Consider the following 22,353-nt stretch of genomic DNA (forward strand, 5'->3'; position numbering starts at 1 on the left):
GATCGGTCCCCGGGGGCTGCGGGCCGGGCTCGGGCGCGGCACGTGGGGCTGTGCTGCCCCTCGGGTTTCCCCCGGCGGCTGCAGGGCTGGAGGCTGCTGCGTGTCGGCGCTGCCCGGCATGGGACGCGCCTGGCCCGGCCGAAGGAGCCGCCACGGGGGCCGTGTGCCGGCTGGAGCGGGCGGAAGGAGCCCTTCCCCGAGGTGGATTTTTGCAGGATTGGGCTTAATTGGGAGGACGTCGGCTCTCTGGCGACTCGTGGGAGCCACGTGCCGATGAGTACCGCGGAGTGTGTCTTGCCTCCAGCTGCCCCYGGAGCCGGTGTCTGATGAGACTTTAGCCTGGTGATCCGGTTCCCCCGCTGCCAGCCCCATCGGCTATGTGGCATCCGGGCCTCCCCCGGCACCGGTGATCAGGCAGCGGGAAGAATCGCTGCTTGGAGAGCTGGCTTTTGGGGAACATCTAGCCTAGGCTGGGAAAAAAGAGGTGTCCTTCCTTGCCTGCCGCAGGGCTACTAGGGATCTCAYGGGGGCTCGTGTCACCCTCGAAGCAGGGTGGTCCAGGTGGGTCCTGACCTCTTGCAGGCCCCCAGGTAGGATGGCACGAGCTGGGTTTGGGTGCCGGTGCGGCCTCCCCTCCCTTCCTGCTCTGAAGGAGAGGCCCTACTTTCTTTGGCTTGTTTCTTTGAGCAGAAGAAGGAACCATTTCAGAAGTTGTGTCTCCGTTTTGCCACTGGCTTTCAGAGCCTGCCGGCTGAGATGCYTTCTTGCCTGCTTTCTGCGTTTCTCTTTTATACTGCTTCCTCCCGCGCTGCCCAGTTGAAGTCAGGGAGTAGGGACCTGGCAGGGATCTGCTGCTCTTTTCCTGGGGGACACAGGTACCTTGGGGTGGGAAGAGGCATGGGGGGAGCTGTGGAGAGGCCAAGAGCAGCCCCAGGGATGTGGCCTGGGGTTGTAAGGCTGCAAAAGGTCTGGAAAAGCCGTGAAAACCAGGATTTCTTTGCAGGGGGTTGTGTGGTTGGGGACCAGAGTAGGCTGTGTTGGGAGGACAGGGCGGGAGAAGATGCYTGGGATGAGTTAAGAGCCGAGATCCCACGCCTGGATGCTCGCGTTGGGTGTGGGAGAGGATGTGCCAGGCCCGCGATGTGTCTGACACTTGGGGAGGCTCAAYGGCAGAGTCCTGGTCTCTCTGTAACTCCAAACCACAGCATCGTGGTCAGAAGGGCCACTTGTCGCCACCTGACGGGGGAGAAGTGGAAATGGGGATGTTTCCTCACCACCCTGTCTGCTCCCACTCGGGACCTGCACCAGGAGCCTCCGTGGTGGCTGGCGAGACGTGGGCCAGCGTGGGGTGAGCTGGTTTTCTGGCTCCCACAGGGCCAAGTTTGGAGGCRCAGGTCTTTGTATCCCTTGTAATTTGCTCTTGTCTGCCCTAGGTGAACATCTCCATCCTTACAAACATCTTTTCCTTTCCCTGCTCGTCTCTTGAGGATAACTTTGCTATAGCGTCACTGGYGCGGCTTCGAGTTGCTCCCTCGGTTATTGACCGTCCCCTCGGTCTGGGGTTAGACACGCAGGAGCCTGTGTTATCTGCTCTCTCTGGGCTGCGGTTAGCAATCCCCCCCCTCCTGGCGGCGATGCCGGGCTCTGCTCGGCCCCGCGCTTCTTCCCGCAGCAGCGGGCAGCTGCAGGCCCTGCGCTGGGGGTGCTGCGGGCGAGGAGCGAGGCCCGGCTGGCGGCCCGGCGAACCGGAAAGGCGGGCGGCTGCGGTCGCAGGCAGCGCGCCGGGGCAGAGCTCGCAGCGGGTGAGAAACCAGGGCGCGCAAAGCCCGGCTCCACCTCGCGGGGCTTTCCCTTTGCTTTTGCCACCCAAAAAATAGGGCACGAAACACTGAGAATTGCATCTCGGCAGGCCTGGTGCAATTTGGGGCCGAATCAAGCTTTGAACAGCTGTGGTGGTTCCCAGGGCTTTTGGGCAGAAGGTGCTGTGGGCTGGGCTGGTGACTCCCTGGGTCGCCCTTGGCGGTTTTGTTGCCCTGATGACTTCAGAAGCTGTAGGGYGACCGTCTGCCAGCCAAACCTTGGGCTTGGCGCTTCTGTAGCAATACCCAGCCAGGCGCTTGAAGCATTTGGGTCTGCGGGAAGCGTTCCCGCTTTGYGGGAGGAGGGATAGAGGGTGAGATAGGTGATGAGGACCATGTGGAGCGGTGCCCACCTAGCCGRCATGCCCTCATACTGCTGGGATCAGGCCCTGCTGGGTGGCAGGATGGGGTGGGGGGGACCTGGAGGCTTCCCAAGCACGTTTTCAGCCCCTTTTTCTGGAGTTTACTTCAAGCAATAGACGCACAGAGCTGTCTTTCAGWYGCGGCCCTGCCAGTGCCGTTTCTGTGGTAGCTCTGGGGTTGGTGCCGCGGGGGGCCGGGGCTGTTCCCAATGTYGCAGACCCCTGGAGCTGGGGTGCCYGGGGCCCCRGAGCATCTCTGCCGGCGTTCGATCTCGCCGCGCAGGCCGGCAGGCTGGGCGATCGCCTGCCGAGCCGCGGCGATGGGTTACCTGGCTGGAAGCAGAGCGAGTCGGGTTACGCGGCCTCCCGGATGCAGCGGCTGGAAGAACCGGGTTGGCYGTGCTCCTCCCGGCACCCGGCCACCTGGCTCGCGGCCATCGCCTCCGGCTCCCGGGCTCGGCTCCTGCGCCGCCCGGAGCAGACCGTAACGTGAGCGGTGGGAGCCGCTGCCCCGGCCGGGGGCGCGGAGGGGGTCTCCGAGGGCGCGAGCTGGGCTTTGCTCCCTTGGCACCGCTCCTCTCGCCGAGCTGCCGTTTCTCCGCTGCCCTCAGCCTGGTGGCGGCGAGAAGCTGATCGGGCTTTTGGAGGATGGATTTTTCCAGGCAGATGATGCCTTGGAAGAATCCCCCTGAGTCCTGGGAGGCGAGGGAAGAGCCCGAGCTGCGTTTCCCATGCAAGGTGGGATGCGGGATGCTTAAGCAGGCCTCCCCCGGCGGCTCCGTGTGCGCGGGGAGGAGGCAGCGGCAGGGACGGGTTGGATGCGGGCTGGGACAGGCCCTCGAGGCGGCCTGGCACGGCCAGCCGTGGCGTGCGAGCAGCGGGAGATGGATAGGCAGCCGGCGTCCAGAGCTTTGTGGCCCTGCAAAGAGGTGTTTATGGAAGAGGGATTAGCGGTTCTGGCTTGGCCCCGTGCCCGGCTCTGCCCCTGGCACCRGCGCGGATGCGCTCTGCGAGCAGCGTGGCCTGGCCCCGGCAGAAACCCGTGGGAGAAACCGCGCGGGTGCGGAGGCGGCGCGGCCCGGGCAGTTTGCCGACCGGCCCYGCCGTCGCGGCGGGGAGCTGGAGATGCTCTGCCGCGGGCTCCCGGGGCTCCTCGGCCGGCTCCCGGCGCTGCAGCCGGAGGCCGGACACCGGGAAGGGGCTTTCCCCCAGGCGGGGCCCGGCCCGTGCCGAGCCGTCCTCGCCCCGCCGGCGCTCCGCGGCTGCGCTGACCGTGTCCCTCTGTCCCCGCAGAGTGGAGGCCCGCCGTGATGATCGCTGCCCTCGACTGTGCCGATGAGGCTAACCAGCAGGTGTGCATGGACTTCGGGATAACCGGCTTCCCCACGCTCAAGGTGAGGTCTGGGGGGCYGGCCGGGGGGTGGGGAGAGGCCCTTCTCCGTGCCCTGCTTCCCCGGTGCTTTTCCTTTTGAGCTGTCCTTTTCTTGCTCGGTYGGATTAACAGCTTTGCACCAAAATATTCCCTTTGGGGCTTTGCAAACTGCAGTTGTTCCCCGCTCCCCGAAGGGGGGCTGCTGCTGGCGTGCAGCCTGCGCAGCCGCTGCCGCGGTTAGAAGCAGGAGGGGAAAAGCGAAGCGCATCCCCGCAACGAAACACAGAGACCCGATCGCTCCTAGGACCGCCGAGAGGCCCGGAAACCTGAATCCGAAACGGCCCCGGCGAGGCGGCAGCAAGGGCCGGGGGAGGCAGGGAGCRGTTGCCGGCGCGGGCTCCCGGGCGGCAGCGCCGCGGCCCCTGCCAGGAAGCGCTGCGGAGCTGGCCGGGGCCGCGGCGGCCCTGCTTGCGGCTCTCCGCCGGGCCGTGCGGGCGCTGCAGGGGCGAGCTCTCGAGCGTCCCGCCTCGCCGGGAGCGTCCCGCCGCGGGAGGCTCTGTTGTTGTTGGCGGGCAGGGCGCAGTCCCCCCTCTTGATCCCGCGCCCGGCGGCTTAGCTGTGTAAACACGCAGGATCTCAGTGTTTCCCACTACAAACAGAGGCCCGGTCCAACGCAAGCAGTGAAGCCGCAGAACCCGAGATACCTATCTAATGAGCAGCGATACCGCGAGCAGGATATCTATTAAGTGAGAAGTGGAAGCTGAGATTACCTGGAAAAGGAGGGAGATAGGGGTTTAATCGTTAACTCTTTCTTATGCTTGGAGTTCGGAGATGTGTGCCAGGAGATCTGGGCGAGGCACGYGTCAAGTGTCCTCCGCTCGAATTCCTGTCCTGGCGCTGCCTTGGGGTGTCTCCGTGAGGAGCTGTCCCCGAGATCACGGTGAGGAAGAGCAGGGCCTTCCTCGCGCCCCCGGTGGGCCTCTCCGGCCCCGTGCTCCTCTCCAAAGGGAAGCAGGCGCCTGGATCCCGTCCAGCCTGGGGGAGGGCACGTGGTTGCTTTTGCTTTGGTACGGGAGAAGGGAACGCAGCGCCTGGTGATACAAAGTGCCTCTGGCGCAGCGGCTCCGTGGCATGGAGCCAGCGCCGCGTCCAAGAATTCCTTTGCGGATCTGGTGCCTGCCGGAGCCCGCGCGTGTCTGGCGATCCTGGCGGTGAGCTCAGCGCCGCCGTGGCATTTCCTCTGTGCCAGCCTGCCGTGCCACTCGGAGGGCCTGGCGCGTGGCGCTCGCGCGGTTTCCGTCCCGGTAATTGGTGGCTGGCGGCACGGATGTTTCCTGCGTTCGGTGGGAGCTGGTTAGGTGCCCAGTGCCGGTTAAGCTATTCTCCGGGCTTCCAGGTTCGACCCGGCTTTTGGAGCTCTAACCTGGAGCGCGTTCCTGGAGCAGTCGTGTCCTGGACCGTTCAGTTAAACCTGAGTTAATTGAGACTCGGTTAGCTGGAGCCTCACCAGGCTGAAACCTCTGGCTTCGTCTACGCTAGCCGAAACCATCGTGTGCAAGCGCGCACGTGCTGCTGGCTCCGCTTGCTAACGCCCCTTGCAGCCACCGGGCTCCCCGAGCCTTCACAGCGCAGCACAACGCTCTCGGCCCTTCCCTTCCTGTTCCGGGTTCCCGAGGATTTTGCAGAACCTCGCCACAAAAGTCACGCTCTTTGCAGCAGCCGAAACCCAGCTCGGTTCCTTCTCTGCTGGGAAAAGGAGCTGTGCGCTGGGAGCTGCAGTGAGAAGTGTCGGGTGGGGATGGGATTGGGGTGCGCTGCCGGGCRGGGGAGCTCGTAGGACCTTCGGAAGGCAGGTGGACGTTGCCTTTATCCGGCTCAGYACGCGGGGGAGAGCGCGCAGGGTCACCCGAGGGTGGCCGTGCGCCTGGGCCGCTCCGGTCGTGCCCAGCGCGGCCACGGGAGTGGGTGCCGGCGGCTCCTGAGCACCCTGCGCCGGGGTCCCAGCTCCTCTCCCTGCGTGGTGCCGGCGTCGGCAGCTCGCACGGCTGGCAGGGCCTCGCCTGCCTCTGCCCTCCGCCTGGGACACCCGCCCCAGCAGCTGAGCGAGGGGCCCGGGAGAGGCGGATGCGTTTACTGAGCCTCCTTCGAGGCAGGCTCTGGAGTGGGGCTGGAGCCCGTCTCCTGCCCTGGGTGCGTGCCTGGTTGCCTCCTAGCCCYGGATGCCTCTGCCTGGCTGTTTACGGAAATGTCTGCCGGTACGGGAATACGTGCCGATGTGGCAGCGCCGAGAAGTCRCTTGCCTTGTCCTGTCTTCCCCCCCTCTCCTTCAGACCCGAGCACCTTCTGCAAACAGCGCTTGCTCCCAGCCCAGCCTGCAAAGCAAACACCCGGCTGACGCAATCGGGTTGCGCTGCTCCGGCTGTGCCACCTGCAGTGGAGCCACTGTGGGAAGCCGGGATCGGGCGCAGCAGATGGTTTGGGCAGGAAACAGCCCATGCAGAGCCGGGATAAAACCTTTGCTTCCACTTTTTAAAAGCTCTGAAGCAGAAAGTCAACAGTTTACAAGACCAGGAGGATCTTGGCTGCCTCTCTGGGTCTCTTGGAAGCGTCTCCTCTGCACCCGCTCTCGGCTGAGATGTGGCTCTGCTCCTGGCCGCGTCTGCATCCCTCCCCTCCGGGAAGGCAAGACGGATGCAGTGCTGGCCAGCGTCCCTCCTTTGTGCCGACTGGCGTCCCCCTCGGCGGGAGCCGGTTTGCCCAGGCAYGCCGCTCTCCGAGCCCGCTTGCTCCAGGGCTGCCGGGCCCAGAGCCGCAGCCCTTGTGCGAGGAGCCTGGTGTGCCCGGGCCAGGCGTGGGAGCGGGCACCAGAGTCTCCCCAGCGTCTGGCCAGGCTACAGGTCTGTCCAGCCCATCCGCAGCAGGGCCTGGGCTCTGAGGGAGATGTAGGAGACACGGCGTTTGATCCTCCCTTTCCTAAGGCCTTCCTTGCCTCCGGCTCTCCTCCCTGTCTCCGGAGCCCTTGGTGCACCCGAGCTCGCCCTGGGCTTTCTCTGCTGTGGCTTTTTGCCTCGCTCCTCGTCCTCGAGGTCACTCGGCTTGGTGATGCCAGTGGTGACATCTTGGGGCTTTCTGGGGTGGCCGGTGGAGGCTGGCAGGGTGCATGGGGACGCCCTGTGCCGCCGGCTCCGGCTGCCGCAGCCCGGGGTGGGCGTTCGCCCCGCGAGCTGGGACGTGCCGGTGCAGAGGCTGGAGGGAGGAGCAGGGTGGGTGCTGCGTGGGGTTGCGGCTGGGAGTTCCTCGGCCGGTGCGCGGTATCGACTGATATGTTCTAATTTGGTGACTGGTCTGAACGCGCCTAGAAGAGCTGTTGATAAATCCGTGGCTTCGTCTCGTGCCAAACGGGCTTTAGAAAGTGATAAGCTGAGGTCTGTGAAGGAGCCCAGGTGTCTCCTGGGGAGAGCGAGGCAGCAAGGTGGAGAGGCAGAGCTGCTGGGCTGGGCTGTCTCCCTGTCCAGCTGCCCTCTCTCCAACTTTCTCTTGTTTTTCCTTTCCTTTCAGTTTTTCAGAGCTTTTTCCAAGAAGGCAGAAGATGGGATAAAGATTGCTAGTGAGTATTCAAAGCCGTGGTGGCTTTTACCCTGGGTGTGAAAGGCCCTGCCGCAATCCCTGCAGCCCCCGTGCGTTAGGGACGGAGGAGGGCCGCGTTCCCCAGTTGGGCCGTCAGGATGGGGTGAAGCYGGCAGCCCTGGGAGGACGCTCAGCGCGACACCCCAACCTGCCTGGGGCGAGCCGGGCTCGGCCCTTGAGTCCGGCTTCCCTGGGCTTGACCGTCCATGTCTCGTCCCCCCGACAGATCCCAGCACCTCCGTCCGGGACCTGAGGCACAGCATCATCACCAACCTGGAGCAGAGCCACGATGCCTGGCCGCCCGCTTGTCCTCCGCTGGAGCCGGCGAGGTAGGGGTGACCACCGGCCCGGAGCCGTGCACGGGGCGTGGAGCTGGGAGGGAGGGGATGGCTCCTGGCAGCCCACTGGGAACAGTCCCATGAAGAGCAGACAGAGAGACACCAGCGCAGAGAGGGGTGATAAGAGGCTGAAAGCCCCAGAAGGAAGTGAACGGGGGTGTCTGGCCTCTTGCAAAGATCTCGCCAGGCTTTTCAGCCAGGTGGGCAACCAYGAGGAGGAAAAGAGAAACAGGGAGACCTGCCTCTGGGGACTGGGATGAGCCCAAATCGAGGGGTGGCCAGGAACAGAGCACAAATTTCATCTGTGCTTTCCCGCCTCTGGCTCTGGAGCAGTAGGGTGGCTCTTGGGAAGGAGGGGACAGAAATGGCCATGCCAGAGGTGGAAACAAGTGTGTTTAGCTGGGAATCACTGGATAACGCCCTTCCTGGATCTTGGGAGGAACTGGCAGCTGGAAGTGTAGTTTGGGTAGTGAAGGTGGGTTTCTAATGAAAGTCCTGAGCCAAAAGTAAGTGCAGAGTAGCTACTCTATCACCCACGTTCCAGGGGAGACACAAGTGGTCTGGCAAGGTTACAGCCATTTACAGCCTGATTTATGCATTTTTAACAGAAAAAAAACTCATAAAAATAAAAATGGAGGAACATGGAAAATAGGGGAAAACTAGGACATCAGTTTGCCAATAACAGGCAGTGCCGGACTGAATGGATGTCTTTCTGCGATAAGGTAACTGATAGTTGTTTCTAGACATGAGAAATGCGATAGACCTGATTTCTGGACTTTGGTGAAACATTTGATGTATTGTCATCTAGGAGAGAAAAACGCAGGGACAGAGTAGAGCTATGGAGCAACTAAAGGCAGGCAGCTATGGGGAGTGCTTGGGATGGGGAGAAGAATTCCTGGTGGAGGTCTGCAAGGTGAGAAACGCCCAGAGACTGCGCTGGCCTGACGGCAGAGCTGTTCCCTGTCAGCTACGGCAGTTTTTGGGCTGTAGCGCAAGGCCTGGTAGGGCAGCGCCCGCGGTGCTGTAGCTGGTGCCGGTTCCCCATGCTTGGGGAAGAGGCGTTCAGGCTAGGAGTGCTTCAGAGAAGGACCGCTGCGGTGTCAGGGGAAGAAACCACTGTTTTGAAGGCAGCTTGTAGCAGTAAAGGCAGCAGGGCTCAGGCTCCTGGTAGAAGTGGCGGGATCTACGCAATGGAGATGCAACTTGATTTCGTTTCTGGAGGGGGTTGCGTCACGCAGCGCCAGTGGTAGGCGAGGAGGGTGATGTGGGGACCGAGGCGAGCGGTTGGTGCTGACACGTGCCCGAGGTACAAGCTGAGCCAATCACCTGGTGTGGGAGAGACTCATGCTGTGACATCCGGGATCGAACAAGGTGCTAGGACATGTCCTGGACAGGACGGGCAACTTTCTGAGCCAGGCGGCTGTGAGCCGCTGGTTTTGCGTGCCTCCCTGGGTTACTTCGTTGTCTCTTGTGTGTCTCCTAACGAACCTGCTCGTCAGCCTGGGCTGAATTAGAGCAGGCGGTGCCTGGGCTGGGCGCGGGGCAGGGACGTGGCGGTGTCCACCGCCCTGCCGTGCCGAGCGCGGCCACGCTCAGCTGGCGATGGAGCGAGATGGTGCCAGCAGCCGTCACCAGCATCTGTGTCATTCGACCCCAGAGCGGCTTTTGTCTGCCCTGCCTGAGAAAGGGTTTTCTCCATTCATTATAAAGTCCGTGGAGTCCGAGTTGTCTCTGCCAGACACAGATGGCTGCTTTGCCGCCCGGGCGATGGCCGGCCCCGGCGGGGCTCCTCTGGGTCGGCGGAGAGGCTGGCTTGCCGCTCGCGGGGGGACGCTGGCGGGGACCACCTCTGCGCTTGCCCCGTCTGCCTCTGTGCCCCTCTCCAGCCCTGGAGAGAGGGCGTTTGGCTTTCCCAGAGCAGCGGTCAGGCTTCGGGCTTGTCTCCGGTGCCTCTGCGGCGTAGAAAAGAAACGCAGGTTCGAGTTCTTCGCTGTGTTTTTCCCCTGGGTGAGCATGCAACTCCCCTCTCCGTAGCCTCGCTGTGTTTTCTGCCGCCTCGGCCGGCCCTGGCGGGTTTTCACAGAACCCGTGAACCAGAGCAGAAAATTGGGCTGGAAACTTCAGCGGGGAGAAATTGTTAGCTCAGCAAAGCTGAACCCAGCGTCGACTTCCTGTGACAAATCCCCGCAGCTTAGGGCCGAGCTCCTTTCATGCGAGAGGGCAAAACAACATCCGCCCGCTTTGCCAAGCTGATGCGTGCTGGCAGGAGGCACCCTGCTGGGATGTCCCACAGCCCTGGTGCGTGCTGCCGCTCACTCTTGTCCTCTCTTGCAGCGCGGAGGAGGTTCGTGGCTTCTTCCGGAGAAACAACGTCAAGTACCTGGCGCTGATCTTTGAGAAGAGCAACTCCTTCGTGGGCAGAGAGGTGGGTATGGCTGTGTTTATCCTGCATCTCTGTCTAAGCTGGTGTCCCCCGTGTACGCATTGGTGCCTGCAGTCCTATCAGTCCTGCCTAATAACTCCCGAGCCCATTTGGCAGAGGTGGGGAGGTCCCAAGTGGTGTTGCGTTCTCCTTCTGAAAACGAGTGGGCCCGGAGGGGACAGGGACCCTGGACCAAGGGGGCTGCTCCCACAAAGGCCTCTGAAAATGCACGCAGGAGCTCCTGCTTTGAGACACGAAGCCGATGAGCAGAAAACAAGCTCTCCTTTCGCACCCCGGATTGCGAATCGCTAGCTCTGCCCTAGGCTCCGGAGGCACCAGGCTCTGCCCTCACCCCTGGCCTCTCCCAGCCGGAGCRTAGCGGCGAGCTTTCCCGCATGCGCCGCGGTGTGGTTTGGGCATGGGACCAGGGGCCGGGGATTCTTGGGTTCGCCCCACTGCAGCTCAGGCCAGGCCTCTCCCTGCAGCCTTCCCACCTCTCGAGGCGGTTGGGGAGGCTTTGCTCGTGTTTGCATGCCGCTTTGAAGGCATGAGGTGTTGTGTGGGGTGCTAAACAGCCTTGTGGTGTTCCTCTCCGCCACGGAGGGAACCCGGGTGCAGTCGGAGCTGGGATGTCCTGCCCCCTGGCCCGCCTGACCGGGGAGCTCCTTGGGTTGCAGGTGACGCTGGACATGCTGCAGTACGAGAACATCGCCGTGAGGAGGGTGCTGAGCAGCGAGGAGGAGCTCGTGAAGAAGTTTGGCGTGACCACCTTCCCGTCCGGCTACCTGCTCCTTAGCAATGGGTCCTTCTCCCGCCTGCCCGTGTGAGTCCGGGGACACGGAGGGGAAGGTCCTGGCTGCGGAGGGCCRGGGCCTTGCATGGCACTGATGCGCCACACACAAACCTGTTGCGCACGGGCTTTCCCCCTCACCGGGGTCAGCGCTGTGGATGCGCTAGGGGGAAAAGCCGGCGGCTGCAGCAGAGAGCATCACCCCTCCTGCAGGGCTGCTTCGTCGGGCTGGAAGGGCCTGGAGGGAGTCCCACACCAGTTCCTTGTGGGATGTTCTCCTCGTGGTGGAGGGGATGAATTTTGGCTCTGGCGTGCCGGTGGGCCTACCTGACCTTTCTCCTTGGGAGTGCCGGCTCCCAGCGCCTGGGGAGCTGCCCGGCCACGGGCTTTTTTCCATCTCCACCAGTTGCCCTGCTGGTTGGCGGATAAATCTGCYGCGTCCCGAGCCTGGCAGGGTACCAGGCTTGTGCCTGACCCTCTCCCCRTCTCGCTGCTCTTCGCCGTCGGCTTCCTAATTGCGGAAAAGTTCATTAGGAGGCAGACAATGGCCGGTTCCGAGCGGCTGGCGGGGAACAATGGGCCGCCCGCTCCCCCGAGCGGCTCCCGCCGCCGAGCGGCACGCCGAGCAGCGGCCAGATGGTGCCTCGGCAGCCGCGGCGGGCGGCTGGCGTGGGGCCGGCCGGCGGCGAGGCCGGGACGCGCCGGGCCACCTGCGGCTGCCCCGCGAAGGTGCCCTCGGTGCCAGCCCGCCGGGGAGAGGGGCCGTCTCCCTGGGGGAGGAAGGGGGTTTGCGGGGCTGCTCGGGGTGGGAAGCGCGAGGGGATGCTGCGGGGGCTGGCGGCGGGAGAGGTGGCGAGAGGAGGGATGCCAGCTCTGCCCGGAGCGGAGCTATTGTTCCTTCCCCACGGAGCTGGCGGAGGGGAAAATTGCTTGTGACAAAGCTGCCTCTCCACCATCTGCTTGCGGGCGAGCACCAGGCTGCGAGAGAGACGGCTCCGCGCTGCCGGCATCCCCTGGGCTTTCCCGCTGCTGCCTGCCAGCTTCGCCGAAGGGCCGGGAGCGCTTTGCAGGGACGCCCTCCTCCCTGCAGCCCTCGGTGGCCCCAACACCCTCCTCTCCTCTCTAGGGTGCTGGGGAGGGCTTGGTGCCTGGGGCGTCCCAACCTTGGCTCCTGCGATAAAAGACTTGCTATGGGTTGCGTGCCAAGATACCTGCTGCCGGGGGCAGACGGAGAGCTTTAATCATCCCGCGTTTGGGAGCGGAGATGTCCTCGGCAGAGCGTGAGGGGTCCCAGAGTGGTTCTACCAGGCTGGGAGTTGCTGGTCCACCTCAAAGTCTTGGGTCTCGTTTGCCTCCTTGTCGTGGCCAGCAGCTCTTTGGGATGGAGAGAGGTTTTGCTCACGGCTTCTCCTTCCTTGCAGGCACATGGAGGTGCGCTCCTTCTACACCTACTACTTGAGAACGCTCTCTGGCGTGACCCGGGGCTCTTACAAGCTGAACATGACTTCCAGCACTTCCAACGTGACCACCGCGTCCCAGCTGAAGCATGCTGACCGGTGAGAGCCCCCTCGTCCTTGTGTGGCCCCCACGTGCACACAGCCCCTTCACTGGCCCCTTCTCAAGGCATGAGGTGCTGGTGCCTGGTGTGAGCTGGGCAAGCACACGGCTCGGCCGTTTTGGGGCTGCAGGAAGCTGGGGGAGATGGGCTTTGGGGTGGGCAGGTGGGAGCAGGAGCAGGGGATGTGCCCGTGCAGGGCTGCGCAAGCAGCAGAGCGAAGGTGGCTCCTCGGTGAGTCGATGACAGGCCGGGACCATGCCCTTCCCCCAGGAACAGCCCCATATCACGGTTGCAAAGCAAATTCTCCTCTGTGCGGCCAGGTCCCTCGGGGTGCAAAGCTGCCCTTGGTCGAGTAAAACGCTCACGGCCCGTTGTGCGTTTTGTCCTGCTTCCCCAGCTCCAAGGTGTACATGGCTGACCTGGAGTCTGCGCTCCACTACTCGCTGCGGGTGGAGGTCGCCCGGGCCGGCACGCTGTCAGGAGCCGCGCTGTCAGCCTTGAAGTGCTACGTGGCGCTGCTGGCGAAGGTGAGGAGCAGCGGCGGCCCCGTGCGGGGGCAGGAACGGGGCGTGCTGGCCTCCGGGCCGCGGCGCGCGGCGCTGGTCCGACCYGCGCTCGCTCCCGGGGAGACCTGGTGAATGGTGCTCGCCACGAGGCCAGCCTGTGTTAAGAGTACAGCAAATGGCTTAGCCCTTGGCCATTCGGAGCCAAGTCCAGGACAGGAATTTGGGTCTCCAGGGATGCCTTAATCCAGCTAAAAATCCCGATGAGATCCCATGGGCTCAAGTCAAGTCCCTGCCTGTGCCGAGCCGTGGCCGTAGCTGTTGTATTTCAGTATCGATGGAGGAACTATCTGCATTTCTATATACGTATTCATACTGTTAAATGCAGGATGTGGCCTGCGTCCCCGCGGGGCTGGTAGCGAGGGCTGTGCGCGCCGGCCTCCGTAGGCAGCCGAGCGTGGCGGTCTCTGATGCGAGCCGCGCTTCCTGTTGCTCGGCGAGTCCCTCGCCACTTCCCTGGCGGCGGCGGCGGCGTTCCCTGCCRGCCGCGTCCCAGCAGAGCCCTCTGCAGCCGGCAGCTCCGCAGCYGGCCTGACCCTTGCCCTGCAGCTCGCCCGCAGTTGGTCGAGCTCGGGATATTTTTTTCCTGCCCCCTTCCAGACCGCCACGTAACGGTTGTGCCCGCAATCCTGCCCGCGATCCTGCCCGCGGTGGCTCAAGGCAGTGAGATTGCTTGAGAAGCTTGGGCGATTTTATTCGACAGAAGGCAAAGATGCGATTTGCTCCAAGTCGAGTCTGCGGATGAGATTCCTGATAGAGGGGGATTCCTTAATCTGGTGGGCTAGAGGTCCTGACGAGAGCCAGCAGCTAAAAGCAGGTGCCAGAGAGGTTCAGACAAGAAATCAGCTGCAGTTGTCCACGGGCAGAGCGGGCTCTCTGTTTGCAGAAGTTGTTGTTTCGAGGCAGAAGGTCTTTTCAGAAGAAACGCGGACTCCCAGCTGGGGGTGGCAGAGACGACAGACGCGAGCAGAGAGGTTTGCACTGCCTGATTCTCATCTCCTGACTTGAATGCTCAGTTTGGGGAGTTAATCTCTGCAGGCTCTGGAATAGCCTAATTTAAGATCTTTTTTCTTTTTTTCTCTCTGCTCCGTGGGGCTGGCAAAATTCAAGCTCGCCCGTAGTGCAGAGAAGCTCTGAGCCAGCAGAAGCTGGGCAATTTAACTGCCTGGTACTATCGAGTGCTGCGTTTGGACGATGTTTCTACTAGTGGTGTAGACAGAGCTCTGTTCCCCGGCTTTCCCAGCCCGGGGTCTCTGGTAGACCTTGGCCCCAACCTGTCTGCTTGCTTTTCTCCCTCATTCGTTACCCAGAGCGTTGCACTCGGTTTGCACCTTCTGGGTCTCAGAACCAGCGTAGACTTCTGCAGCATGCAAGGCAGCCCCTGTTCCCACATCTGCCTGCCCTTCCTGCACACAGAGGGGGGAATAATCAGCTGCTCCAGACACAAGCCGCTGGTGCAACAAGTCTTAAGTTCTCAGCTTAGAGCTTCATAATGATTTTACCTTGCTGGTGGTCCCTTTCACAGCAACGGGAAGGTGCCTGCATGAGAAGGGAGGCAGGGAGCTGGGGATACACCTGGCAGAAGAGGGGTGCGTAGGAAGTGGTCAGGACTGAGATACTTGGCTTGGCTGGGCTGAAGCCTGTTTRTCTCTTCTCCTACTTGCCACCAGTTATTGCCTTTGATGTTTCTCCCTTTCTGGATCGTGGGGGATTTCATTAAATAAATGCCCCATCCCGTGAGGTCCCTGTTAGAGGTCGGATCCTGCAGAGCCTGCAGCCTGCTGTGTTTGTCCATCAGGTGTGCGATGGTCGTGTTGCCCCTCTCCGGGTCCAGCGCGGTGTCACATTGCGGGGCCGCGTTGGCCAAGGCTGCAGGGAGGAGGAGTGCCTTCTAGATCAGCTTTTAACCGTCCCTGGGAGGGTGCCGTGGCTCTGCGGCCGCCCCGCGGGCCGGGGACGAGGCGGGGGGCGGCAGCCCGCGGGTGCTGAGCCGGCGCTGCCGTTCCAGCTCTCCTCCACGGGTCGGAGCAGCGGCACCAGGATTGCTGCCAGCCCTGGCAGCTGCAGCCTGCTCCGACTGGGGGAATTCACCCTCCCGCTGCCACCGGGGCCTGCGCTTTAACTGTTGCGTTTCCAAGAAGTATTTCAGCGAAAGGGGAAAAAAAACTTAGTGTGGAAAGAAATGATGCTAGAAAGCAACGCATCATGCGGTAAAACCGCCTTTGGAAGGTGTGGGGAGGAGGGAACTGAGTTTTGCAGCAGAAATGTCAGGTTGTAGATGAATTCCCCTACTGAATTCGGGACTTTCAGTGCAATTCATGGAATTGCTTAAAATCCCCGTGGGCCCAGGGAGAATAGATCAGTGCCTGCAAAACGCTCCTTTCTTTCACTTCCCTGTTGCTTTTCCTGTGTCTTGCTACTGTCACGTTGCCCTCCCGCGGCGGCGGTGGGGGCCAGGCCCTCTGATGCCTGGGTCGGTCGGTCTGTCGGTGGCACGCACGCGCCGGCTCCCCCTTCTCCCTGGAGCACTTGCGGTTTTAAAGTGCTGATGCTAATCGGATTTGAGCTGACTTATTGTCAGAGTAGCTTTTTGCGTCGCTCAGACCGCGCGGAGCTCGGGCCGAGGTTCGGCGCTTGGATCCGAGCCGGCGGAGCTGCCCGCTTTGCTGCCGCAGTCGCTTGAATACAAATGCAAGGGCCTGGCGGCGCGGGGCTGAGCCGGGACCACGGCCGCCGGCCGGGGGCTCCGGGGTGCGGGGCTGAGTCGGGACCACGGCCGCCGGCCGGAGGCTCCGGGGCGCGGGGCTGAGCGGGGACCGCGGCGCTGGCGCGGGGGCAGCTCTCCTCACCCGCGTCTCCTCTTGCTCTTGGCGCAGTACTTCCCCGGGCGCCCCTTCGTCCAGACGTACCTGCAGTCTCTGGACGGCTGGCTGAGGAACTGGACGGAGCCCGAGCTGCCCCGCAACRCCTGGAAGGAGGCTGTGAAGAATAAGGGAGACGTAAGGCGCCCGGCGGTACCTCCCGCGAGGTCCCTGCCGTCCTTCTCTCCCCTTCCCCCGGGAGGTCTCCCCTTGCTGGAGACCTCCCCTTGCTCCCCCTCATCTTGGTTTCCAGCTGCATCACCCCCCGTGTCCGTCTGTCTGTCCTTCAGGCCCCCCACCCTGCCATGCTGCCCACCAACGTGACCTGGGTGGGCTGCCAGGGCAGCGAGCCCCACTTCCGCGGCTACCCCTGCTCTCTCTGGACCCTCTTCCACCTGCTGACAGCCCAGGCCCTCCAGGGCGGCCCGGACAAAGGTAGGCTCAGCCGGCGCTTGCCTTGACCCGCCTCGGAGGTGGGCCACGGATGGTGCCGGGGCGTTCCCGGTGGGCGTGGGGAGGGACGCGGCACGCCGGGGACCTCCTGTCCCGGGGCAAAGGGGACGTGCCGTGCGGCCGTGGGTCTGGACCTGCCCCCGTCGCTCTCTGCCCTCCCCTAGAGCTGCCGCTGGAGGTCCTGAGCGCCATGCGCTGCTACGTCAAGAACTTCTTCGGCTGCCAGGAGTGCGCCCAGCACTTCGAGGCCATGGCCGCGGAGTCCATGGACAAGGTGCAGGGCCGGGAGCAGGCGGTCCTCTGGCTCTGGTCGCACCACAACGAGGTGAACGCTCGGCTGGCCGGTAAGCGGCGCGCTGGCGGTGGGGGGAGCTTGGCGTCGGCCCCCGGCGGGGAGGCCCCGGGCTGGCCGGGCCGCGGAGAGGGGCTGCGCCGTGGTGTGGGCAGCCCCGAGCCGCAGGAGCCAGCAGCAGCGGCAGTTTTCCAAGGGAAAGGGAAGAGAGGAGATGTGAAGCACCCCTCTCCCGCTGGGCAGTGCTGGGAGCAGTATCTGCTCCAGGTCACATCGCCGGAGGGAGGCGGTGAGGTCTCGTCCTGCCAAAAACGCAGTCGTGCGTGGCCTTGAAGGGACATCCGTCCGCGTGCTGCTTTGCAGGCCGATGAAGCAGCAAGGATGGAGGTCTGGGAGCGTGGGGGGAAGCCCAGGCGGAGGCTCCTAGCAGATGGAGCCAGCCCTTGGCCCACCTGCAAACAGCGTCGCCTGGGCAGGGGGGACCCCGCGGCCCCGGGCAGGGGCTGCCGGGGAGATCCGGGCCCCCGCGGCGGCAGGGACCCGGCACCTGGTTGCGTGGCATCGGAGACCGCCCCGGAGATGCGGTGAGACCTTCTCCGGCTCCCCGCGGGGAGCTTCCCAAAGCTGCCACGTGCCCCGGGAGGACCCCTCCTCCCGCGGCGGCTCCTCCAAACGGCCTCGCGTCCCCGCCTGCCCGGCTGGCCCCAGCTGCGCGGCCGGAGCCGGGGACAAAAGCTGCTGGCGGCCGAAAAGGAGGCGAGCGTGCCGCGGCGAGGAGGGGGGTGGGCGGCTGCGTGCCGGGGCGGCCTCCCCTCTCCGGGGACCTCGTCTCCTGCCGCCGCCTCGGCCGCGGCGCGGGCTGCGCGGAGGGAGGCCTCCTGGAGGCTGAGCCCCTGTCGCCTCCCCAAAAGGCAAGGGCTTGTGAAACCTGCTGTTCGGGCTTTGCCTGCCCTCAGCCTTGAAGGTTTTTTCCCTTCTGCCCGGTGGAGAAAGCCCATTTTTAGCAAGACGAGGGGGGGGTGAGATTCCCCGGGAAAGGGTGTGCTTGGTTGCCCTCCACCGGTGAGCAAATCCCCCCCCCCCCCCAAATCCTGGGATTCATTCCCGCAGCTGGCAGCGAGGGTGGTGTATCCGGAGAGGAATGGGCCTGCGGGTGGGCTGTCTCCCGGGGGCCCTGTGCTCCTGGGGCTGGAGCCGACTGGGAAGATGCAGGGCTTTCCTGGTGTTTGGGCAGGGAATGTGTCCCTGTGGGAGGGAGGATGGGATGTTGGGCAGGACGGGGCCAAGGCGCTGGTCCGGGGTATTTGTAAGGGGCTGGCGCTGCGTTAGCGCCCCGGGTCCGGTCCCCGCTGCCGCTCGGGGTGGGAGCGTCCCTAACCCCCTTGCTGGGTCCGCTTCCTCCAGGCAGCGACACGGAGGACCCCAAGTTCCCCAAGCTGCAGTGGCCTCCGCCGGACATGTGTCCCCTGTGCCACAAGGAGGAGAGCGGGGTGCACGCGTGGGACGAGCCGGCCGTGCTGCGCTTCCTCAAGGCCCACTTCTCCCCGGCCAACATCTACCCGGACTACACCGAGTCCGGCACGGACCTCCTGGCCAGGGAGAGCCGGGAGATGGGAGCGGCGGCAGACACGAGGCTCAGCATCAACAGGCCAGCGGAGAGAGATGGAGAGAGAGTGGCGGAGAGGGAAAAGGAGGAGGAGGAAGAAGAGGAAAAGGAGGCGGAGAAGCCGAACGAGGAGGGCACGGAAGGGGCGGTGGGAGCTCCGGAGCGGCCGGGCTCCTCCGAGCTGCGCAGGCCCAGCATCGTGCGGATGAACCCCAAGCCGCGCGAGACGGAGGAAGACATCGTGGACCTGGACTCCTTCAGCGAGCAGCACTTCAAGAGCAAGGCGCTGAGGGCCGCGGCGGTGGCCGGCCGGCGCCGGCGGCTCAGCAAGAGGGACGCCGTGGCCCCGCAGCGGGCGGCCGGCGGCGCCCAGGACTTCGACTACGCGGTGGGCTGGGAGCGCCTGCAGAAGCGGGGCCTGGGCTCGTGGCGCCGCGGCGGCCCGGCCGACGAGGAGGAGGAGGCGGCCGGGGACGGCCTGCGAAGGAGCCAGTGGTTCCGCGTGCTGGGTCTCGGCTTCTCCCGCGTGGACGTCAGCCTGTGCATCGTGCTCTACTTCCTCTCCTCCATGTGCCTCCTGGGCATGTACACCTTCTTCCGCCTCCGCATGCGCTCCCGGAAAGGCCGCCCGGGCTTCCCCACGGCCTGAGCGGGGAGCAGGGGGTGGCGCGGGGCTGGGGGCTGGCGGGACGGCGGCGAGGCCGGTTTCGTGGTGGAAGGGGAAGGGTTTTGCTGCTTCCTCGCCGGGAGCTGCCCCGCTTGCAGCGGCGCTCTTCAGTCACCGCTGCGGGGCCGGTTTTGGGGTGGAAGGAGGTGTTGGAACAGCACCGCCTCCGCTCGGCATGCCGCGTTTCCGGGCGCCCGGCTGAGTGTGGGAGCTGTAGCACCGACGGGGGCTCAGGTCTCCCCACCGAGCTGCCTCGGGAGCCCCCCGGCGCGGCGCGGCGGCCTTGGGCTCGGGTTTAGCCGGGCTGGCTTCAAGCCGGGTGGCAGCTCGGCGCCGTGCTGCGGAGCAGCCTTTGGGGTTAAACCACTAGCGGCGGCGGGCTGGGAGGGCGCGGGGGGCGACGGGGCTCTGCGCTTTGCTCCCCTTTCCCCAGGGCGGCAGGAGGGTGCCAAATCCTGCAGCATTGCCCTGCGACGGGGTTTGGGGTTGCCCCCCGCGCCCCTTCGTTCTCCTCCCGGGCTGCGCTCGGCCCCGGCACGGCCGCTCCGCTGGCGGGCGAGCGAAAGCCCTCGGTGCTGGCTGTGATCGGACGCGCGTTTTAATTTGGTGTTTCTCGCCCCGTGGCGCGGCAGAGCGGGCTGCCGCCCTGCCGCCCTCCCCGCGCTCCCGGCGGCGCGGAGCGGAGCGCCCGGCTCGCCTGCCTCCCGCGCTGTCGCTCGCTCTCGGCTCCTGTTAGCGCAATAAATTATTTTTGCCAACGTCGGTTCTGCTGTGCTGCCTCGTCCCTGGTGTGCGGGTGCGTTGGGGGGGGGCGCGAGGCGGCACTGCCGTCCCATCCCTCCGTTCCCCCGAATCTCCGCCAGCGCGGCCCCACGGTGGGAGTCGCTCTCGGATGCCGGGGTGGCCGGCCGGGGGCTGCCAGTGGCACTGGGAAGCTGAGGAGCTGCCTGAGCTGCTGGAAAAAAGTTGCCTGGAGAAATAAAGCGGGGAGGCGCAGAGGAGGAGGAGGAGGAGGAAGAGGAGGAGGAGGCGCCTGCATGCGGGTGCCCAGCCCGCAGGTCCGCTCTGCCTCCCTGGCCCCGTTTCTCCCTGCCCTTTTATCCTTGTTACGAATCATTAAGGAAAATGGTTGTTTTCCAGAGCCGGGGCCATCTGCTCTCCTGGCGCTGCCTAAATCCCCCTGTAACAAATTCATTGGGATTACGCTGCCCTCCCCTAATCCCAGCCCTCTCCCCAGCGCGGGGGATTTAAAAGGATTAGAGCCCGGCTGATAATAAACTTTATTAGGGGGGCGAGAGGGGGTGTCAATCCGATTTGGAGCCTTTTTCTTGATATCTTCACTCCACTCAGGTGGGAGGAGAGGGCTGGGCGGCCGGCGGAGGAGCCCGGCGGCTCCCGGGGCCCCGAGTGCTCCGGGGGGGTCGCGCCGGACCGGCCGCTGCCTGCTCCAGCGCCTCCATCCCTCCCTCGCCGGGCTGCGGTCGACGTTTCTTCTTCTGCCCTTCGCTCTTCCTCGGCCTCTGCGCGCTGTCGCGCCTTGGCCCCGCTCGAAGCGGCCCCGGCCGCGGGTTGGCGCCCTGCCCTGCCCTGCCACTGCCGGCCGCGGTGGCCTTGGGCACGTCCCTTAGCCGGGCCCGCGGGTCCCCGCTCCCGCGCGGTCGCTGCGGGGGGCCGAAGCCTGCCCGGAGCCGGCTCCCCTGGCAGGCCCGGGGGGAGAAGAGAGTCCCGCAAATAGACTTTCCGTAATCCCCTTTGGGGTGTCCCCATCCTCCCGCGCGGGGCGGAGGAGGGCTGGGGCGATCCTGCCGCGCGCTCCGGGGGGATCCCGGGCACCGGGGGGGGGTCGAGCCTGGTGCCCGGGGACCCCATCAGTGCGTGCCGCGCTTGGACTCGGTGCCGAGGGATGGTGCATCCCGGTGTCCCCGGTCCGGACCCCGCTCTCCGCCACGGTGCCGAAAACGTGGGGGTGACCCCACGAGCGCAGGGAGCGCCGGGCCCCGCCGGCGGGAGGGGGATGCGCCCGGCGGCTAATTACCTAAATGGCCGCAGGCTGCTGGGAGACGCCGGCTATTCCCTAATAGCATTTGCCCTCGAGTGCAATTTAATTTCCTCCGAGGGCGGCCCGCGGCCCCCCCGGCGGGCGCGCGGGGCCGGCGGCGCTGCCTCCTCGCCGCCTCCCTCTTTCCGTCCCTCGCGGCGCGGGCGAGCGCAGCTCTCCCCGCGCGCCCCGCCGCCCGGATTAGCAGCTCCCCGTCGGGCGCTTCCCGCGGGGGGGGACGGTTTCTTCCGCCGCCGGTGAGTAGGGAAGCTTCTCCGCGTGGGACTTGCTCCGTGCAGGCCTGGGCAGCCGAGGGCGAAGGCCGGGGGGCTGTTTTCCTCTGGGGGGGGGGGCAGCGAGGGTTTTTGTGGCCGCCTGGATCCGGCGGGCTCGGGCGATGCTCCGCGGCCCCGTGAGTGTCCTTTGCTGCCACTCCGGGCTGAGACCTGGCAAACTCRCTCCATGGGGGCCGCCATCTTGTCGGCGTGGGCCACCCACCCRCCCGGGTGGCAGCCTCCCCCCGCGGCCTCCGGCCCCTCCAGCGCAGGGGATTCGCACCGGCCCGGCCTCTCCCGCGGGTTTTGTGTCGCTGGCCGGCCGGCGGGGCGATTCGGGGCGGAAAGCGGTGAATCCCGGCCCGGGGCGGGGGCGGCTGCTCGGGGCAGAGCGGTGCCCGCGGTTCCTGCCGCCGCAGTCTCCCGGCGGAGACCCCTCTGCCCGCGGCCTGATGAGTGATAGGGCCCGGGGCAGAGGGGGCTGCGGCAATCCGGCAAAGCGGAAAAATGAATGAAAATTGGATTCCCCGCGGAGCAGGGCGGGGAGGGGGGGCGTTAGCCCGACGGGGAGATAAATCGGCGCCTGCCGGAGAGCAGAGCAGCGAGGCGACTTCCCAGAGCGGCGGGATGATGAGGGAAACAGGGGCAAAACGCGGCGGGGCGCGCGGGCGCGCGGGTGAGCCCCTTCTGCCGGTGCCGCGCGGAGCGGATTTGGGGGCGAGCTGCCCCAGCCCTGCGGAGGCTGCTGCCGAAATCCCATGGAGGCATCCCTGTGCTGGGAGGGGGGCTCATTCCTGCAATGAGCATGCGCTGGTCTCGGCCCGGGCTGGGAGAGGGGCTGGCTGGGATTTGCTGGTAGAATGGGGCTTTGGGGTTAAAAACTGCTGGTTCTCGGAAAATGTTTCCCTGTTGAAACCATCAGGCTTAATAAATGTCTCAGTCTGATTTTTTTTTTTTAACATTTTTTTAAGTTGCTGAAATGACCCATCTTCACCTTTTCTGAGGCACCGTTTCAGGTTTTTCAGGTGGGAAATGCCTCTTTCTATTCTTCTCATTTTGGAGCAGAAACGAATGCCCGGAAAAGGCACAAGCGAGCCAAAATATAACCATTTTGCTATTTCAGCCCATGGGAGCCATTTTTCCTCGCCCCAGGCGTGCAGTTGGTGAAACCGCGCGCGCGGGCTGCTGTCCGGGGCGGGAGGGACGGCTCGGCTTCAGCGGGGCGCAGTGGGCCGGGCAACATGTGGGAGCCGGGCCCTGCTGCGCGCTC

General features: G+C 64.9%; 1 protein-coding gene across 2 annotated transcripts in view; it reads left to right on the plus strand.

Annotated features, from left to right (window-relative positions):
* The window catches only part of QSOX1 (quiescin sulfhydryl oxidase 1), a 26,343-nt gene extending 6,882 nt beyond the window's left edge, over window positions 1-19,461 (plus strand). The window contains exons 4-14 of one of the 2 annotated variants that reach the window (XM_026084774.1): window positions 3,515-3,615; window positions 7,152-7,200; window positions 7,447-7,549; window positions 9,893-9,983; window positions 10,658-10,803; window positions 12,192-12,326; window positions 12,726-12,855; window positions 15,768-15,890; window positions 16,043-16,187; window positions 16,370-16,549; window positions 17,902-19,461. In XM_026084774.1, the coding sequence (XP_025940559.1) occupies window positions 3,515-3,615; window positions 7,152-7,200; window positions 7,447-7,549; window positions 9,893-9,983; window positions 10,658-10,803; window positions 12,192-12,326; window positions 12,726-12,855; window positions 15,768-15,890; window positions 16,043-16,187; window positions 16,370-16,549; window positions 17,902-18,752 (2,054 nt within the window). In that variant the 3' untranslated portion in view covers window positions 18,753-19,461. Of the gene's footprint in view, window positions 1-3,514; window positions 3,616-7,151; window positions 7,201-7,446; window positions 7,550-8,166; window positions 8,281-9,892; window positions 9,984-10,657; window positions 10,804-12,191; window positions 12,327-12,725; window positions 12,856-15,767; window positions 15,891-16,042; window positions 16,188-16,369; window positions 16,550-17,901 lie in introns of those variants that run through there. The other variant, XM_026084775.1, reaches the window with a different exon arrangement.
* Window positions 19,462-22,353: the final 2,892 nt, after the last annotated feature.

This window comes from Apteryx rowi, unplaced genomic scaffold (assembly GCF_003343035.1).
Source record: "Apteryx rowi isolate R43461 unplaced genomic scaffold, aptRow1 scaffold_65, whole genome shotgun sequence".
In the NCBI taxonomy this organism is placed as follows: Eukaryota; Metazoa; Chordata; class Aves; order Apterygiformes; family Apterygidae; genus Apteryx; species Apteryx rowi.